A 15,422-nucleotide genomic window follows, 5' to 3' on the forward strand; every position below is an offset into this window, starting at 1 on the left:
AATTTTTTATCGTATTTGCAAACTTCGAAAAAGCAAACCAAATTTTGTCGGCTTCAACGTTCTCAATACGATTCTTTATGCTAAAGTAAAATTGGTATCTTGATTTTTTTTCAAAAGCTAAGCAATGAGTATTTATTCAAAAATTAGTAAAGCGCTTTTGTCACATTAATTCAAATGTCATCCACCATTATGATCGTTTTTAATTATATCTCTCCAGCCAAACTCTAATTTCATTGTCAAATTCAATTTCTCTTTTATGCTCGCAAACTGTTTTCACTAAATTAATTGAAAACGCTTATGTTGAGTCTGCAAAAATCCAAAGTTAAGAAGTCAGAAAATTTATTCGCAATATAAAAAATCGGGTGCCGTTTATAAATTAATTTGCGCTTTTGGTCTCTTTCTTCGACAGTTCTGCTTTTCTTCACTTATGCAACAGAACCAACTTGATAATAATCAGGTATGACAATGTGGCCAAAGATGGCACTGAGATAGGTCAAAGATTTGGCAAATTTTGGAAATGAAATTTCAGTTTAACGAAACCTCAAAATTTATGCCTTCGGTGGAACAGCTGGCTCGACTGTGATTTTAGCAAACATATATTTTGCATAGTTTTTTAGTCAAAAGTATGGGAGCCAAAGAGTTTACAATGAAACCAAAAGCTTGCGAAAAACTCAGAAAGCTTCTGCTTCTGCTTGTTTTTCTTTGACATTTCGTTTTGATGTCATAACTTATCATAGTATCAGATTGAGAACAACTATGCTGATTCCCAATTTTTTTTCAATTGACGAATAGCTGAAGGATGAAATTAACGAGAATAACTTTAAGTCTGTTTAAGGTAACAAAACTTGATACATTACTACACACTTAAATTTATGGGCTTAAACTGATTCGAGAGTATGACAAGGTAAACACTGATCAAGTGCACTAAAACGAAGTGCACTCCGTTTGATTGTTTTTATTAGCCAAACATCTCAAGCCGAATTCAACTAAAATCTCAGGCAGCACGGTTCGCAGACCAGGAGGTGGATTCACGACGCTAAAAAACTTGTTTGGAATGTTTCTGTTTCTCTTAACAGATTCATCCAAAAATGAGTTAATGTCAGCAATATTGAAATTGAACTTTCTTTTTACATTTTTGTGCTAAACTTAAGGTTGTGACAAAATTCTGCCAAAAGTCAAAAATTATTTTTTCAACATCACTTAATTCATTTTTCCTTAAAAATCCATATTTGGTTGTGAATTTATTGAAAGTTTATAGCGAACATAGTCCCTTATTTGATAAAAAATTATAATTGTAAAAGACTTAAAACACTTAAATTAATGAAAAATAGATCATTTGTTCAACATATGTATTGCTAATAAAATTGAAAATCTTCTTTGAAAAAATCTTTTCACCACAATTGATTAAACCAACAAAAATTGGGTATTTATTCAACCTAACTCATTTTCTGAGAGGTAAATGCTTACAAATTTAAAATAAATTTAACAATTTTTGCCGTTTAATTATTATTTTTTTTTGCTTTCGACAATTCAAAGAGCAGTTTTTCTCAAGAAGTTCCCAAGAATAGAGAGATAATGACTCAAAGAGATAGCAAAGGATAAAAACAGATATACGTTAATGAACAGGCTTTTATAAGGCTTAACAGTTGTCTTGATTTTTTAAATACAAACATTTTTTTCTTTATAAAGGGAAAGAAAAACTGAACATTTTTATTTATGCAAAATCACCAATCAGAAAAAGAGAACTGCCCACACTTCCAACACAACAAAACTTTTGTTCGGAGTCAAAGAAATGATCATTTTCTCTTTTTTTTCAAATCTTGATTTTTTTTCTGTTTTCAAATTATTTTCAGTATCAACTCAATCAAGTTATATACAATCTGACGAAACATGTCGACTGGATACGCGCTATTCAGTGGCTCATGGATTACCTCCCGGACATCTGAATTTTTTAGCGCACAAAAGCGGTACAATTAGAGTCCTCATAGAGTCAATGATTCAGAGAAAATCAATAAAACTGAATTTCTAATTCAAGACTTGTTCAATGTTTTCATATTCACTTGATCAAGTTACGTTTTCATAATATGTTGAACAGGAAAATTTTAAGTTTGGAACGTTTTATACTTTTTTGTTCCCAGTGAATTGAAATATTATACACCTTGATAAGACATGCGTAATCTTGACATCTCTTGCAGAACTTGAAACATCTTGCCATGAACTTGAACTACCGATAATTCACAGTAAATCTTTATACGTTCGTGGTAAAATCATATCAGGATAAACCAAAGAAATGTCTTGGCAGCTGTTAACAAAATCTTGACATATTTTGATAACAATTGCAAGCATGTCTGATCGCTGCTCGATGTATTTCGTCCCAAAAAGAAAAACAAAAATCTCCCGTAAAACAAAAAAACAGAGTGAGAGCAAAATGACATGCAGCAGTTTTTAATTGTAAAAACCTAAAATTTTAATTATATTTTAGATATCAAAATTAGACGCCCAATTATCTCGGATCTGCAAATTGAAAATAAATCTAGGTTTGCCTCGTCTTCATTTAAATTAATTTGTTTCAATTCACTCTTAGCTCCTTTTTTTCTTAGTAAAAAATGCGAATATGTTTCATTAATGATATGCTAAAATCTCAAGTAACAGAGCCTCAACTGTTCTTTGGCCAGCTATTTGGCACAATTCATTGGAGCAGCGATATACCAGAATGTTAGAACGCATTATATCAAAATCTTTATATATTTCATCAACATTCTAAAAATGTTTTGCGTTGAATGTTTTTTACTTGTTTTAAATTTTTTTTAAAAAAATGCAACAATACTTCGTTTTTCAATCTTTTCTTACATTAGTTAATGTACCTTTAAAATGAAAATACTTTAAAGAAGAGAACGTAAATTGCTACTAACTGATGTGAAAAATTTCTCTTTTTTTGCAATACGGAAAAGATAAAAATATTTTTTGAAAATCTGTGCCAAAAAAAACAAGTTGTGCTTGCTTAGTGTACTGTACTTATAACAAGAACTTAGTTGGTTTTCAAAAAGAGATATGAAACGTTTCAGTTTTGTTTGACTGTGATATTGATTAAATCTTTAGATCTTTCTTAGGTTTTTAGAGGCATTTGTTGGAGCCTTCCCATGGGCGTTCCTGTAGAAGATGTGTACTATGTGCGAGCCAAGCTTGCAACCAGTTAAAAATGTTTTTATGCTAGACAAATTAGGCCATTTATCGGTTAATCAGCTAACGGGCGCTGAATTTTCGTACCGCTCTTGATATTTCTTTATAAATCTTGATAACTCCTGCTTATTCATATAAAATCTTGCTAAGTCTTGTTTTAGAGAATCTTTGTGTTGCTGAATCTTGATACCTCGCCTATATCTTGTTTCTTGATACCCATCCAAAAATCCGACACGTTTTTATAAATCTTGATATTTTAATGGTATGTGCCATGTCAAGATATTGGCAAGGTCAACCTAGTTTTAATATGTTTTCTATCAACGTGTATCAAGAATACCATAAAACCATAAAAATTTGCAATTCAATGACACAATGCTCATCAACTGCTCCCATTATGAACCTCAAGTCACAGATTTAGTGAAAAACAAATCTTATTAGAAGCTTTAAAAACACAACGACACAGTAATATGATGACAAAATGTAATTAATAGGCCCAGCACATAAATTTTTTTTTTACAAAAACGAAAAACATTGAAGTATCAACTTCCCTTTCAACTAAAATTGTCGGCCAACTTTTTGACAAGCTCAAGATTATGCAACAATAGATCTCTCTTGCAGTTAATAGTGTTTATTTAGAACCTTTATCAGCAGAACGTTTTGCAACAAACTTTGAATCGTTTTTTATTTTTTTTATAATGCTTCCTTTAAGAATGACACGGAGGCTCGGTGAACTCATTGGCACATAAAATTTCGAGTCCGTTCATCCACATTTTCAAGTCAATTTTCCACAAAATGAGGAAGAGAAACAAAACTTTTAAAAACAAATAAACTGTTTGCAATTGATTTTTTAATGAGCAAAGAAATGTTTTGAATGTGAACCACAAAATCAATTAATAAAGTTGCTGCATTGGAGAGCCGAAGATGTCCTCCATTATTAAGACTGCAACACAAGAAAAACAACAAAACACTGAAAACTTTATAATAGGCTCAATAACACTGAAAACCCAAAGTAGCATCAAATTAAACCTGTACTAAACGAATCAACTGGTAATTCACATCAAAGCAAACCTAAAAGGTCTTTGACGAGACTCGCTAACAAGTGCAAAGAAACAAGAATAAAACAGGCAAAACGATAACAATTATCAGCTTTCAACTCAAGTTACTATATTGATTCCTGTGTTACTCTATTGGAGCCCACTGAACCAATTGTTAGGGAGACAATGAATTTTACAATGCCACCTTGGAGAGCCAATGGGGCTTCCTATTGATCAGACTGGGTGAGGAATCAATTAATTAACAAAATCAATTAACAAAAGTAAGCGTTTATTATGGCCGAAAATCAGAGTGTTTTTCTAGAAACATATATAAATAGCATCAGAGAAAACTATCAAAAAAGTCTAATTAGCATCAAAAACAAATAAATTGTAGGTTTTAAGATAATATAAGGGACCGGATTTTAATGGCACTTGGACAAAAGCCGATAAAAAGAACATAAGGAAAAAAATTGAAAAAAACGTATGTGTTTTTGAAAACATTTAATTTCAAAGGAAATGGAAGCATTAGCTATCGATTAAAAATAATGAGCATCCCTAGTTGAGCATATAGTTCCTCCTCTACTTAGAGGGAAATTTCTAATAATTGAAGCACTTTCAGCTCATTTCTCACAAAAGTTCCCTGAAGTAGCGGTAACGCCTCAACACAGGTAGAAACTGGATCTATGTGGCTTGTAGCGATTTTAAACGCAGGTCGAGGACTCCGCTCAATGTGCGCTCATAAAAATGCAAGAAGTCACCAGAATGAGCGGAATTTGACCAGAATTAGTGTAATTGTTGAAAAAAATGCTGGAAATTAGCGGAATTTGACTGGAACAGAAAATGTAAGCAATGAACGGAAACATTGAAACACATAGCCCCTTAACAATGAACATATAATAATACGAGTTTCTAAATTCGTCAATATATCCCAAAGTTCTATCAGGTCAGGGAACTTTTACTCGCAATCTAAAACCTGCTTTGAAGGCATCCTTCAATTAGCGAAAAAACACTTTCAAAATAAGAAATGTTCACGTAACTTGAACGCAAATCATATTTAAAATCTGCGGAAAGCGCTGGAAGTAATTGATCATGACTAACATCATCCCCTGGTCGGTCAAAGGTCACAGAAGTTGCCCCTCCTTCATACCCACACGCAGCTACTGCCTTGTCATGACTCACTGGACCCAAGTCAAGCATCAACTTGTAACAGTGCTCCAACCCTTAATTTGAAAGTTTTCATTAAAAAAATTAGCATCTTCTGCGCTCTTTTTGACGAGTAAATGTACTAAATTGAAAGCATTGATCTTTTTCAATCGCTTTAATGTTTTAAGGGATTTAACCTTAAAAGGATGACCCCTTTTTGACCGGATAACCGTCATTGATCGCTCTTTCTAACAAACTGCTATTGATTAACGTGAAAATTGTTATACTTTTTTGTACAATATATTCAATACTTTTTCTCCATTCTTGTCAGAATTTTTTATGCGAAAGAAAGTTATCTAATGTACTTTAGAATAAAGCTTTATTAGTCCATGTATATCATAAAAAATCTTCCATGGGTTTTCTACAATTTAAGGATTGAATAATAAACTGATTGAATAAAAATTGAAAATTTCCATATTATCGAAAAGGTTATCAAATTTTTTCAAAACCGTTGAAAACCTCATTTCTTACTTTCATTGGAAATTTGAAAGCTGAGATAATTGTCTCGACATTTAAAAAAAATGTGTTGACCCCAAAAAAAACATTGAAGAAGAAAATTTGTGATATCTTATTTTGCGTAGTTACGTTTTTGGTCGATCTACACTAAGGTTACTTTAAGCATTAAATTCTACCCGTGGTAGACACAATTTTAATGACTTTCAGTTTTTAATTTCTGTCAATATATTTGGCTAAGGTCTGAATAGAAATTAGTCCAGCTGTTTGCTGAAATTTGGACTGTTTGATGCTTTCAGTTTGATAAATAAGCTGTCGTGTTTTAAAATCTCCCGGCTCCCGAGATTCAGCAGCGTTATGATGTAGTTATCTGTGCATGTGAAGCCGGGTTTTACTAAATGTCTCATTAAAAAAAGATATCCTACTCTTAATTAAGTTGACACGCACATAAAAATACGTTGGTGTACGCTATAATTAAAAACAAACTATTACGTCAATTCTACACAAAATTGCCAACGTGCGTTTGGAATATTTGGTGGATGTTCAAAATGTTTAACAAAAAGTTCATGACATCAATTTTGCATGGAAAAAGTGACGTTTTAGAGTGCTGTCGATCAACTTTAACCAATCAACAGCTGCAAACTGACATGCATAACAGAAGGATCAGGTTAAAAATAGAGCTTTAAAAACATCCATAAGTAAGTGGAAACTAGGTAGTTTTTTCTTTGTATTGACATAGAGTGCACACTGGATCACAATTCTTAAGAAGTAGATGGTTACTGTGTCTTTTATTGAAAATTTTTCTTGAGCAGTAAATCGTCCTGTGCCCTCTGCCTACAAATTGTTGAGCAGCAATCCAACTGTTCCGACAACCGGCTTCTTGTGTTTTGATTTGTGAGTACAATGAGTTAAACACAAACAGCTTAAAAGCAAAAAAACATAAGCAGCTTCAGACATATATCTTTGCCTTCAAATTGTTTCCCTATCGGATTGATCTTGTATACTTAAAGAGACCCTGTGTTGTGTGATTTGCAGTAAACCCAGTGCAAATCAATATTGAAAAACTGAGAGTAGCAAGTATTCGTATACTGAATTTTCAATGGGATGGTAATCTTCAATATAGCGAACAAAACAGTTCAGAAAATTAAACGGCAAACCATTTTTTACAATGAAATTTAAGTCTCTGAGACAATCTGGGTGGTGTAAAGCTTTCTAATTCACAAATGGAAGACAATTTTTAATTTTGTTTCCCCAACTCGGAGAATGGAAGGCAAATCGCTGTCCAATCTGTTGAAAAGAAAAACCATACATTTTAAGGTTTAGTGAAAAAAGTTAAGAGTAAACGAAATTTATGAGAAAGAAAAAACAAAATTTTCCCAAAAATGACAATTCAGGTCGACACAAAAAAACTGAAGCCGCTCTGCCAGCAGTTTGCTTTACTCTGAAGTTTTTACTAGAAGAAAAAATGCCAGAAACCTACGGCGTTGAAACAAGTCTGCACCCTTACAGGCAAACTTTGTTGAATAAAACCTAAAGCATGCAAGATTTGGCAGGGCTTGCATATAAAATCAAAGGCACGCAACCAGCAATGAAGGGTGTACAAAGCAACATGATCTAAGCAACGAGAAAAAAAAACAAGAAAAACGACAACAACCAAATGGAAAACACAGTAGCTCAAAGGTTAAGAAAAACGGAGACGTTTTGAACAGTCATTAGACGAAAAATGTTTCAGAAACCTCTACAGCGAATCAAACGTATAAAATAATTCAATGTCGAAATTGAGGTTAAACAGTGACCAGAAAAAATCGGTTTGCTTGAAGAAAACTAGAGCTGGAAACCAAACTTCATCTAATGGATAAAGACCGTGAGATAGAGCACAAACGAATAGAACCGCAATTTCAATTGACCGCGTTCCTTCCCAGTCAACCAATAGGCAGACAAAATTACCCGTTAACTACACCCCGAAGAAGAGAGATGTCTCTACGCGACCACTTACTAAACATTGACCACCAGAACGCTAACCCAAGAAAAAATATTTTTTTGTTGCAAAAGTGCAGTTTTAGATAGCAGTAGACTACCGACGATGAAGTCGAACAGGAGTTGCAGGAGTTTCCTAGTATGTTCCTTGTTACAGTGGATCACCGACCCATGCAATAATCAGCCTGTTTGAACCGTGCAAATTGTACTGACTGGCAAAGCAATTTCAGCAATATCTGGCTGGGGTTATTCTACCAGTTCTCAGTTCTCTACTGCTACCTTGATTTTATTGACAATGCCTCATAATATAGGAATATCTGATGTTATATCCACAAGCAACTTGAGAGTCTTCTTAAGGCAAGTCAACGGAAACCTCATAACTCCTCTAGTCTTGTTAATTCTATAGCTAATGGTTCAAACTTTGTGTAAGTGCAGAAAGAGTACAGACAATTTGGTGACCTGCAATCAAATTCAACACCATAGACGGCAGTAGATAAGCTGCACCAAGTTCTTAAAGAGAAGTGGACTGCTAAATTGATAATAATGATTAAGACTGGCTTGATCTGATTTTGTTATGAAAATGGTTAGCTATAAAAGCATTCGTGTGGGAAAGGTTTTGAGGTTGAATGGAGAGCAAACAGAAGAAAAAGGGTTCTGGAAGGTTTAAATTATATCAGTGAGAGCTCAAAGGTGAAAGAAAGAAAGCAACTGCAGGGTAATTACTGCAGTTGAGAACCGACTCTTATAGCCGGAAAAAAGACAAACATTCAAAGATTGTACGGGCAACACATTCGATATAAATGCATATTTTGACGATCAATTGGTTTCTCAACTCAGAAAACGAATTGGGCGAGGGCAATAAATCAGTCAACCTGGGTGCAGCGACAATCAACCAGAGAAACGAAGTTACGAACTTTGTCCAAGTTGACTGTTTCTCAATACAGAGGGGTGTTAGCAGGCTAAACTCGTATGCTCTCTTCGATAGCTAATCATTGGTTTCAAGCAGTGTCCAAACAGTGCAAGAGTGGTTACAACCCCAAGGCAACCATCTTGAATGTAGCTGATAGATACGGAACGGAGTATCCGAATACAGAAGAAGTGTCTGGAGAAAAAAGAGACTTCATTCAAAGGTGCGCTCAACTGACAGCTTTGCACGGCGCCAAATCTATTAGGAGACAAAAATGCGACTTCCATAATGTGAATCAAAAATTGAACCACTTCAATTGTTGGCCCACAACAGAAGTTGGCCTTATCCGTGGTCGAGATTCATAGACCATATGACGCACATTATACTACAAAAAAAAGAAAAAGTGAGTCTTTTGTCGTTCCAACAGAATTAGGATACGTCGTGAATGATCCCGTAACGGAGAAACAAAGACAATAAGTTCGACATATGACCTTTAAAGAAAATGGCTGAAAATATCCCAAAATGTTGCTACATGAAAACCTATGCTTCCAAAATCAACGTTGTTAGTAAGTACGTCCAACAAGAAACTGCAAGCAGAAAAGATTTTGGAGAGCACAATAATAACTACGGGCGAGCAGCATGAAGAAGGAATGCTGCGCAGTGATTCAGGGTCAAACCGGCTGACCAAATACGACTGCATTTTGAGCCAATGAAAGAGTGCAATGGGAACCAAATTTGATAAAATTCTCTCAACATTGGATAGTTGCATACGCGAAAAAATTAATTCGCCGAGATATTGAACTAATCTGAAGTTGATGTTACATTTCGGAAAGAATGGTATTTTCCACAAATACAAAACAAACCTAGAAGAGACTTTTTGCAGCACTGCATTAAATTAGAGAAATATGCCTAAACAACAAGCTACGAGTGGGATCCGATCCTGTACATGAAATTATTGGAACGAAGTTCGGATTTCATTACAGATCAACAGACGTAAAACCGATATTAAATCGTCCTTTCCGCAAGCGCAAATTTCCAAACGGAATTGAAGTTGCATAAAATTTCTCTGTTGCAGGAGAACTAAGGACTAATCCCAGTATATATTCATCAGTGTCAATCAATTTGTGCGAATTAGGCTCTCAAGACAGTTGAGCACGATAACGAAGAACCTAATCCAATTGCGCGGAAAACAAACTCAAAATGGAAGAGTTCATTATGGTGTTTAAGAAAAGAGCAGCTTAAACTTTAACTCAGCTACAACCTTTTCTCTCACAACAAGGCTTTGAGCTTCAACAACAGTTAAGCATCAGAATAGCTGGTTCGCTGTTAACCCCAAATGTTTGAAGTTAATCAACATGTGAAACAAGTAGATGATGAAACTAATACGGAGGTTTTTTTCATTAATTGGAATGAATCTGCTGATGGTCGTCAATTGAGCGGAGGTATCAACAACAAAAATGATATCCAGAAAAACAGAGAAAAGTTCGGTCACTAGTTTTTCAAACCTTGAATCCAGCTGACCATTTTTTCCTTTCAGTGATCACAAGAGACAACGTCTGAAAGGCCTCTGGACGAAGAACGAAAAACATTGGGGTAATGAAGTGAATCTTGATGGAGAAGCAGGTTTAGTTAATCGGAAAGAACTACTTCCAGCATAATTGGCTGAGACCAGCATAGTTGGGTGAAGCCAAAGACTAATTAGACTTCGTAGCTATTGTTATTGGAACTTGCAGAGTGACACAAATGAGACACCTTTCAATACAATGCTTAGAATTGCAAGCAGCAGTCATGGCAGTCTAACGAAAAGATCAGGTAATCGAGGAATATGAAATGTAGATGAAAAATTTTGGTCAGTTTTAATTCCAGTACCGGAGGGCGAGAACGGCTCTCATCGTAATTAACTAGTGTTTTTGTGGCCAATCAAGCGGCTGAAATATTGGATACTACCAAAACATAACAGATCAAACATGTGATTCATATCAATTTGGCACCCGCGCAGTCAGCAATAAGGAACTTGGAAGAAACGAGTGGCTCACTGCACGAGCCTGGGTGAAAAGACCAAAAAATGATTGGCAGATCAAGCGGCCATGTCTTTGCTCAGATGACGACAACGTACTCAAACTGGTCTTCATGACAAAACCAAAGAAAACAGATGTTACAATTGGAACGTTACAGTAACTTAAACAAGCAAGTGGATGCAATGTCACAGATACAACCAGCGAGAAATCGCATACCAGCAATACTCATAGTAAGAGTTGATCAAAAAAACGAGAAGACAATAAACTTCAGTTTACTACAACTAGAACAGTTTGTTGAACAGATGAATTCTCTCAAAGCTTTAAAAACTTCCGCGAAACAGAAAAATTCTACTTTTTTTGCTTTTTCCTTGATTAAATAAGGACTTTTTTGTGCCAAAATTACAGTAAATAAAAGTCAATTGGACGTCAATACAAATTATCCACTATTGTGGTATTTTAAACAAAACTCAGTTTAAATATTCTTGCGAAAAGAGCACAGGACAATTGCAATGAAGGCATTGAGCTTGTAAGAAATACTGTGCCAAAAAACGTATTTTTGGAATAAAAGAAGACCTAATTTCAATAAAAATCATTTGTGTCAGCAGCAAAAAATGCGAAACGCAAGCGATAACATCATTGACAGATTTTTTCCGATGAGCGGTTAAACGCTTGAGCAGCCTTTACAAATGTTAAAGCAAACTATTTTAGACTTTTCGCTATTACAATTGTACAATGGAACAATCAGCAATAGTGGTATCTAATTTTGATGAAATTATTTTTGAATGTAGTGCCTGAGTTGGATACAGACAGTTTTCTCAAAGCAGTCCTGCGTGTTATTGCCGAAAAAGACAAGCTGAGCACAAGGATCAGCAACAATGGCACAGAATTTTCTCAATCTGAACAAAAGTTTACATTATACGTTGCAGCATGGATTCAATAGCCGCTCGCAAAATATTTAATTCAACACGCATTCAATTGGAAGCTCAAAACAGCCAAAACACTTCATTTTATGGGAGTGGTTCAGGAGCAGTGGGAAGAAAGCAATGTATGCGGTTATAGAGCAAACGTATCGTTATACTGATTGGTCTAGCACAAAAAAAGAGTAGACATGTTTCAACATATGAATACGTTAGGTGCGGCGGATTTAAAATCAAATTTTTGCATCAAATATACACCGAATTCCTGACGTCAATTAGTAATTTTCGGTGGATATTCCACGTGGATAACAGACAATTGCAGACATCATTTTTGCAAGATAAAATGAAAATTAGGAGTTGTGATGACAAAGCACAATTCAATCTTTCAACAGTTGAGATTAGACGTGCGCAAGTCAGAGCCAAAGAACAAAAATAGCTCGAAAAACTAACAAAAATAGATTGAAACTTGCCAATTTTGCCTCATTAAATTGGCACTTTGTGCGCATCGAAAAACGCTTCTTGAGTAGTAAATTGTTATGGTTTTTTGTATTCGAAATTATTGTTAAGCCAGAAAATGTCTGGTAATTTGGTCGAGCACAAAGAGCGAAACTGAACTTTAGATTCAAATATTTGCACTTATACGGTCTCTGACATGAATCATTGTCTTCGATTTGTTTCCCCGTCGGAATGATCTAGTAATAATAAAGAGATCCAGTTTTGTGTGATTTGCAGAAAACCCAGTTGATATTGAAAACAAAATAAGATTAGCAAATAACCATGAACAAAAATTTTATCGTAGAGGTGATATAAAATATAGCGAATAAAACACAAAAGTAAATCGCAAGAACTTAATATTCGGACAGATTTGAAACCTCTGAAACGAACGGGGCGGCTAAAGTTTTTCCTGGCATAAGTAGGAGAGCAGCCAGTTGATCTCCCATTGAGAAAATTAGGGAGGAAATTAGTGTGCTCATTTAAGACTACCTGAGAAATTTTTTAAGAAAAAGAATTAAAAACGTGTTATTGGAGCATATTCTTTTTTTACTCTACGTGGGTCTATGATGGTTATTGGTTAGGATTTTCAATGCTTACTAGCAGATTGTTAGAGTCTTTTTAGTGAATGTCAATTGTTAGCTTCTGTATGTCAATGATATTTTAAAAAAACTAATTTTTGCCGATAACTTCTTTTTTCACCATATTGCCATGAGTTTAATAGTCAAATGTTGGCTGAATCAATATTTTGCATCGCATGCTCGTTTTGATAGAATTCAAGCTTTTTTAAAAGATTTCAAACGGTAGGTTGATGCTTGTACAATTTTTCCGCGTATTCGTTAACTTTTTAATTATCTCGAACGGATGTTCCCATGCGGCACAAATTAGCAAAAAAATACGTACCAAAGGCGTAGAAAAGCAAGCACATGCTCTGAATAATCCATTTTTTTCTATTTATTAAACTTTTGGCATCATTTGTCAGGTGAAATGGCAAAACATCATTCCTCATTTCCTTTTTGAAGTATTCAGAAGCTTTCAAAACTGTCTTCAGATATTATTTAAGTGTTTTGTTGTCTTTTCATCTGGTCTGCTAAGCAAAATTTATCGACCAAAGACATCTTACAAAACAATTTGGCAAGTGCCCTGACAGTACCCAGGTCGAAGTATGCGATAATGATCAGACCCATCCAGACGATAATCTGCCATGATCAAACTTTGGCTCGTTTTTCATACGTGCTCGTTTTTGACTACTCGTTTTTATTGTTGCCATGATCAGACCCATCCAGACCATAATCAGCCATGAACAGACTTTAGCTATCTGTCTTCTAACAGCAAAATTGAAATGAAAATCACCGCACGGAATTTTAAATCAGAGTATCTTACAAATTGAATATTTTGAATGAAGCCTGCTGATAATGAAGTGTGCTGGAACATTTGCTGGTCCAGTAAAAATGTTAACAAATTCAATGCTAACTGAAACATTAAAACGACGCTTAGAGTTATTATATTGCATTCATTTTTGGAACCAAAACGATTTTGTCTTAAGTCTCTTCGCTATAACTTTCGATTAATAAAAAACTTTATCAAAAATTGATTAAGTTGATTCCCTCGGTATATCCAATGGCAAAAAGTTTATTTTTTTGCCTCAGAAATAGCAGTTGGTACCAACTATCCCTGCATGTTCTTTATTAAACCAGCAATTTTGAAATGAGGATGTAGATAAATTTTTGTTTCAGTTTACACATTTTGCAATAATTGTTCAACTCACAAAGTCACAAATCATCAAATCAAATGGAAATACAGCATGTAACATCTTGTTATACATACCTGACACTCTCTCGAAGCCTTCTGGGCATTCTAAACAACTTCATTTTCAGAAAACTAAAGGATTACTAATGTAGACAGAGTAATAATTAATTATGAAGCTCAACATACCTTCGACACATGTTGGTTTACCTCCATGGCACCTAAACCAATCAGATTGATCAATTGCACAACTCTTAGTTAAGATTTAAAACAATTTTGTAAAAAAAACGCCACCCAATAATTGCGGATGTTACAGAGAGTCGGATCAAAAGAGGACTCGATAACAAAAACTTTTGATGAAATTCAACTGGTTCGCAGTTTTTACGCTTTAAAAAATAATCTGAAGTATATATGCATATATATATATATATATATATATATATATATATATATATATATGTATGTATATATATATATATATATATATATACATTATATTGTGTATATATATATATATATATATATATATATATATATATGTGTGTGTGTGTGTGTGTGTGTGTGTGTGTGTGTGTATGCATATACGCTTATTTTATGGCATTTATTTGGCAATTTGATAGTTTAGCAAGGAAAAATTTCTCACCGAGATAGCAGTGTTGTGAAGAGAAATAAAATAGGAAACATCTTTGACGACTGCATTTCAAAGACACACTTTGTGGAATGACTTCAAAATCTACTGAATGCTAACGACCCTCTATTGTTAGATTGAATGAAATAGAACCAGAAAACCCATATGCTACCCTTGGTTTCATAACCAAACACAAAACTTAACTTAAATTTATGTCTGCTAAGGTTATTATTTTTCAGGATGCAGTGTTTGGAATTCAAAGAGTGCTCTTGATTTTGAATGATAGCTGGAACAATCTGTAGCCACAGATGCCTCTGGTCAAAGAAAAACAACAGAATTTAGTCTGCCTCTTCCTGTTTCCTTTTGTCAACAAACAGCTTAGTAATTGTTCAGAGTTCAGACATATGTAACTTTTTTGTTCTTCTTAGGTTCTCCATCTCCGTGAAAACCAGCTGCTACAATTATCAGTTGTCTTAACTAAATTAAACAGTTATAATTTCTCAAGGATTGTCTGACCCTTTGGGGCCTAACTAAATTATTATTGTCACTTGGAAAAAATCCCATCCGAGCAATTGAAGTTATTCAAATAACTGACATTAATACAATCTATCCGAGATTTTTTTTCTAACCATTACCCTAGTCCGGACGACCAGACAAATACGACCTAAGAAATGTTTGGTATGTTCAGGTTGTCCACGCAAGAAAAAGTCGGTATGTTCGGTCCGTTAAGAAAAAACTTCGGTATCTTTGGTTTCTATTACTTGGTTTCGGTATTGAAACGTTAAAAAAGTTTGCTTAGGTCGGTTGTGAAGTGTCAGAAATTGTCGGTATGTTTGGTTTCGTAGTTTCTGTATGTTCGCTTTTCCA

The 15,422-nt window shown here is 34.5% G+C and overlaps 2 protein-coding genes across 2 annotated transcripts in view; one reads left to right on the forward strand and one right to left on the reverse strand.

The window, feature by feature from the left end:
* Nucleotides 1-14,639, reverse strand: part of LOC142335437 (uncharacterized) — a 39,286-nt gene extending 24,647 nt beyond the window's left edge. The window contains exons 1-4 of the mRNA XM_075383924.1: nt 14,571-14,639; nt 14,117-14,148; nt 14,009-14,038; nt 5,313-5,434 (exon numbers count right to left, since the gene is read on the reverse strand). Of these exons, the coding sequence (XP_075240039.1) occupies nt 5,313-5,434; nt 14,009-14,038; nt 14,117-14,148; nt 14,571-14,626 (240 nt within the window). The 5' untranslated portion in view covers nt 14,627-14,639. The remainder of the gene's footprint in view (nt 1-5,312; nt 5,435-14,008; nt 14,039-14,116; nt 14,149-14,570) is intronic.
* The window catches only part of LOC142334674 (ubiquitin-fold modifier 1), a 286,602-nt gene that overhangs the window by 122,642 nt on the left and 148,538 nt on the right, over nt 1-15,422 (forward strand). The window lies entirely within an intron of this gene.

This window comes from Convolutriloba macropyga, chromosome 2 (assembly GCF_964194025.1).
Source record: "Convolutriloba macropyga chromosome 2, txConMacr16.3, whole genome shotgun sequence".
Classification (NCBI taxonomy): Eukaryota; Metazoa; Xenacoelomorpha; order Acoela; family Convolutidae; genus Convolutriloba; species Convolutriloba macropyga.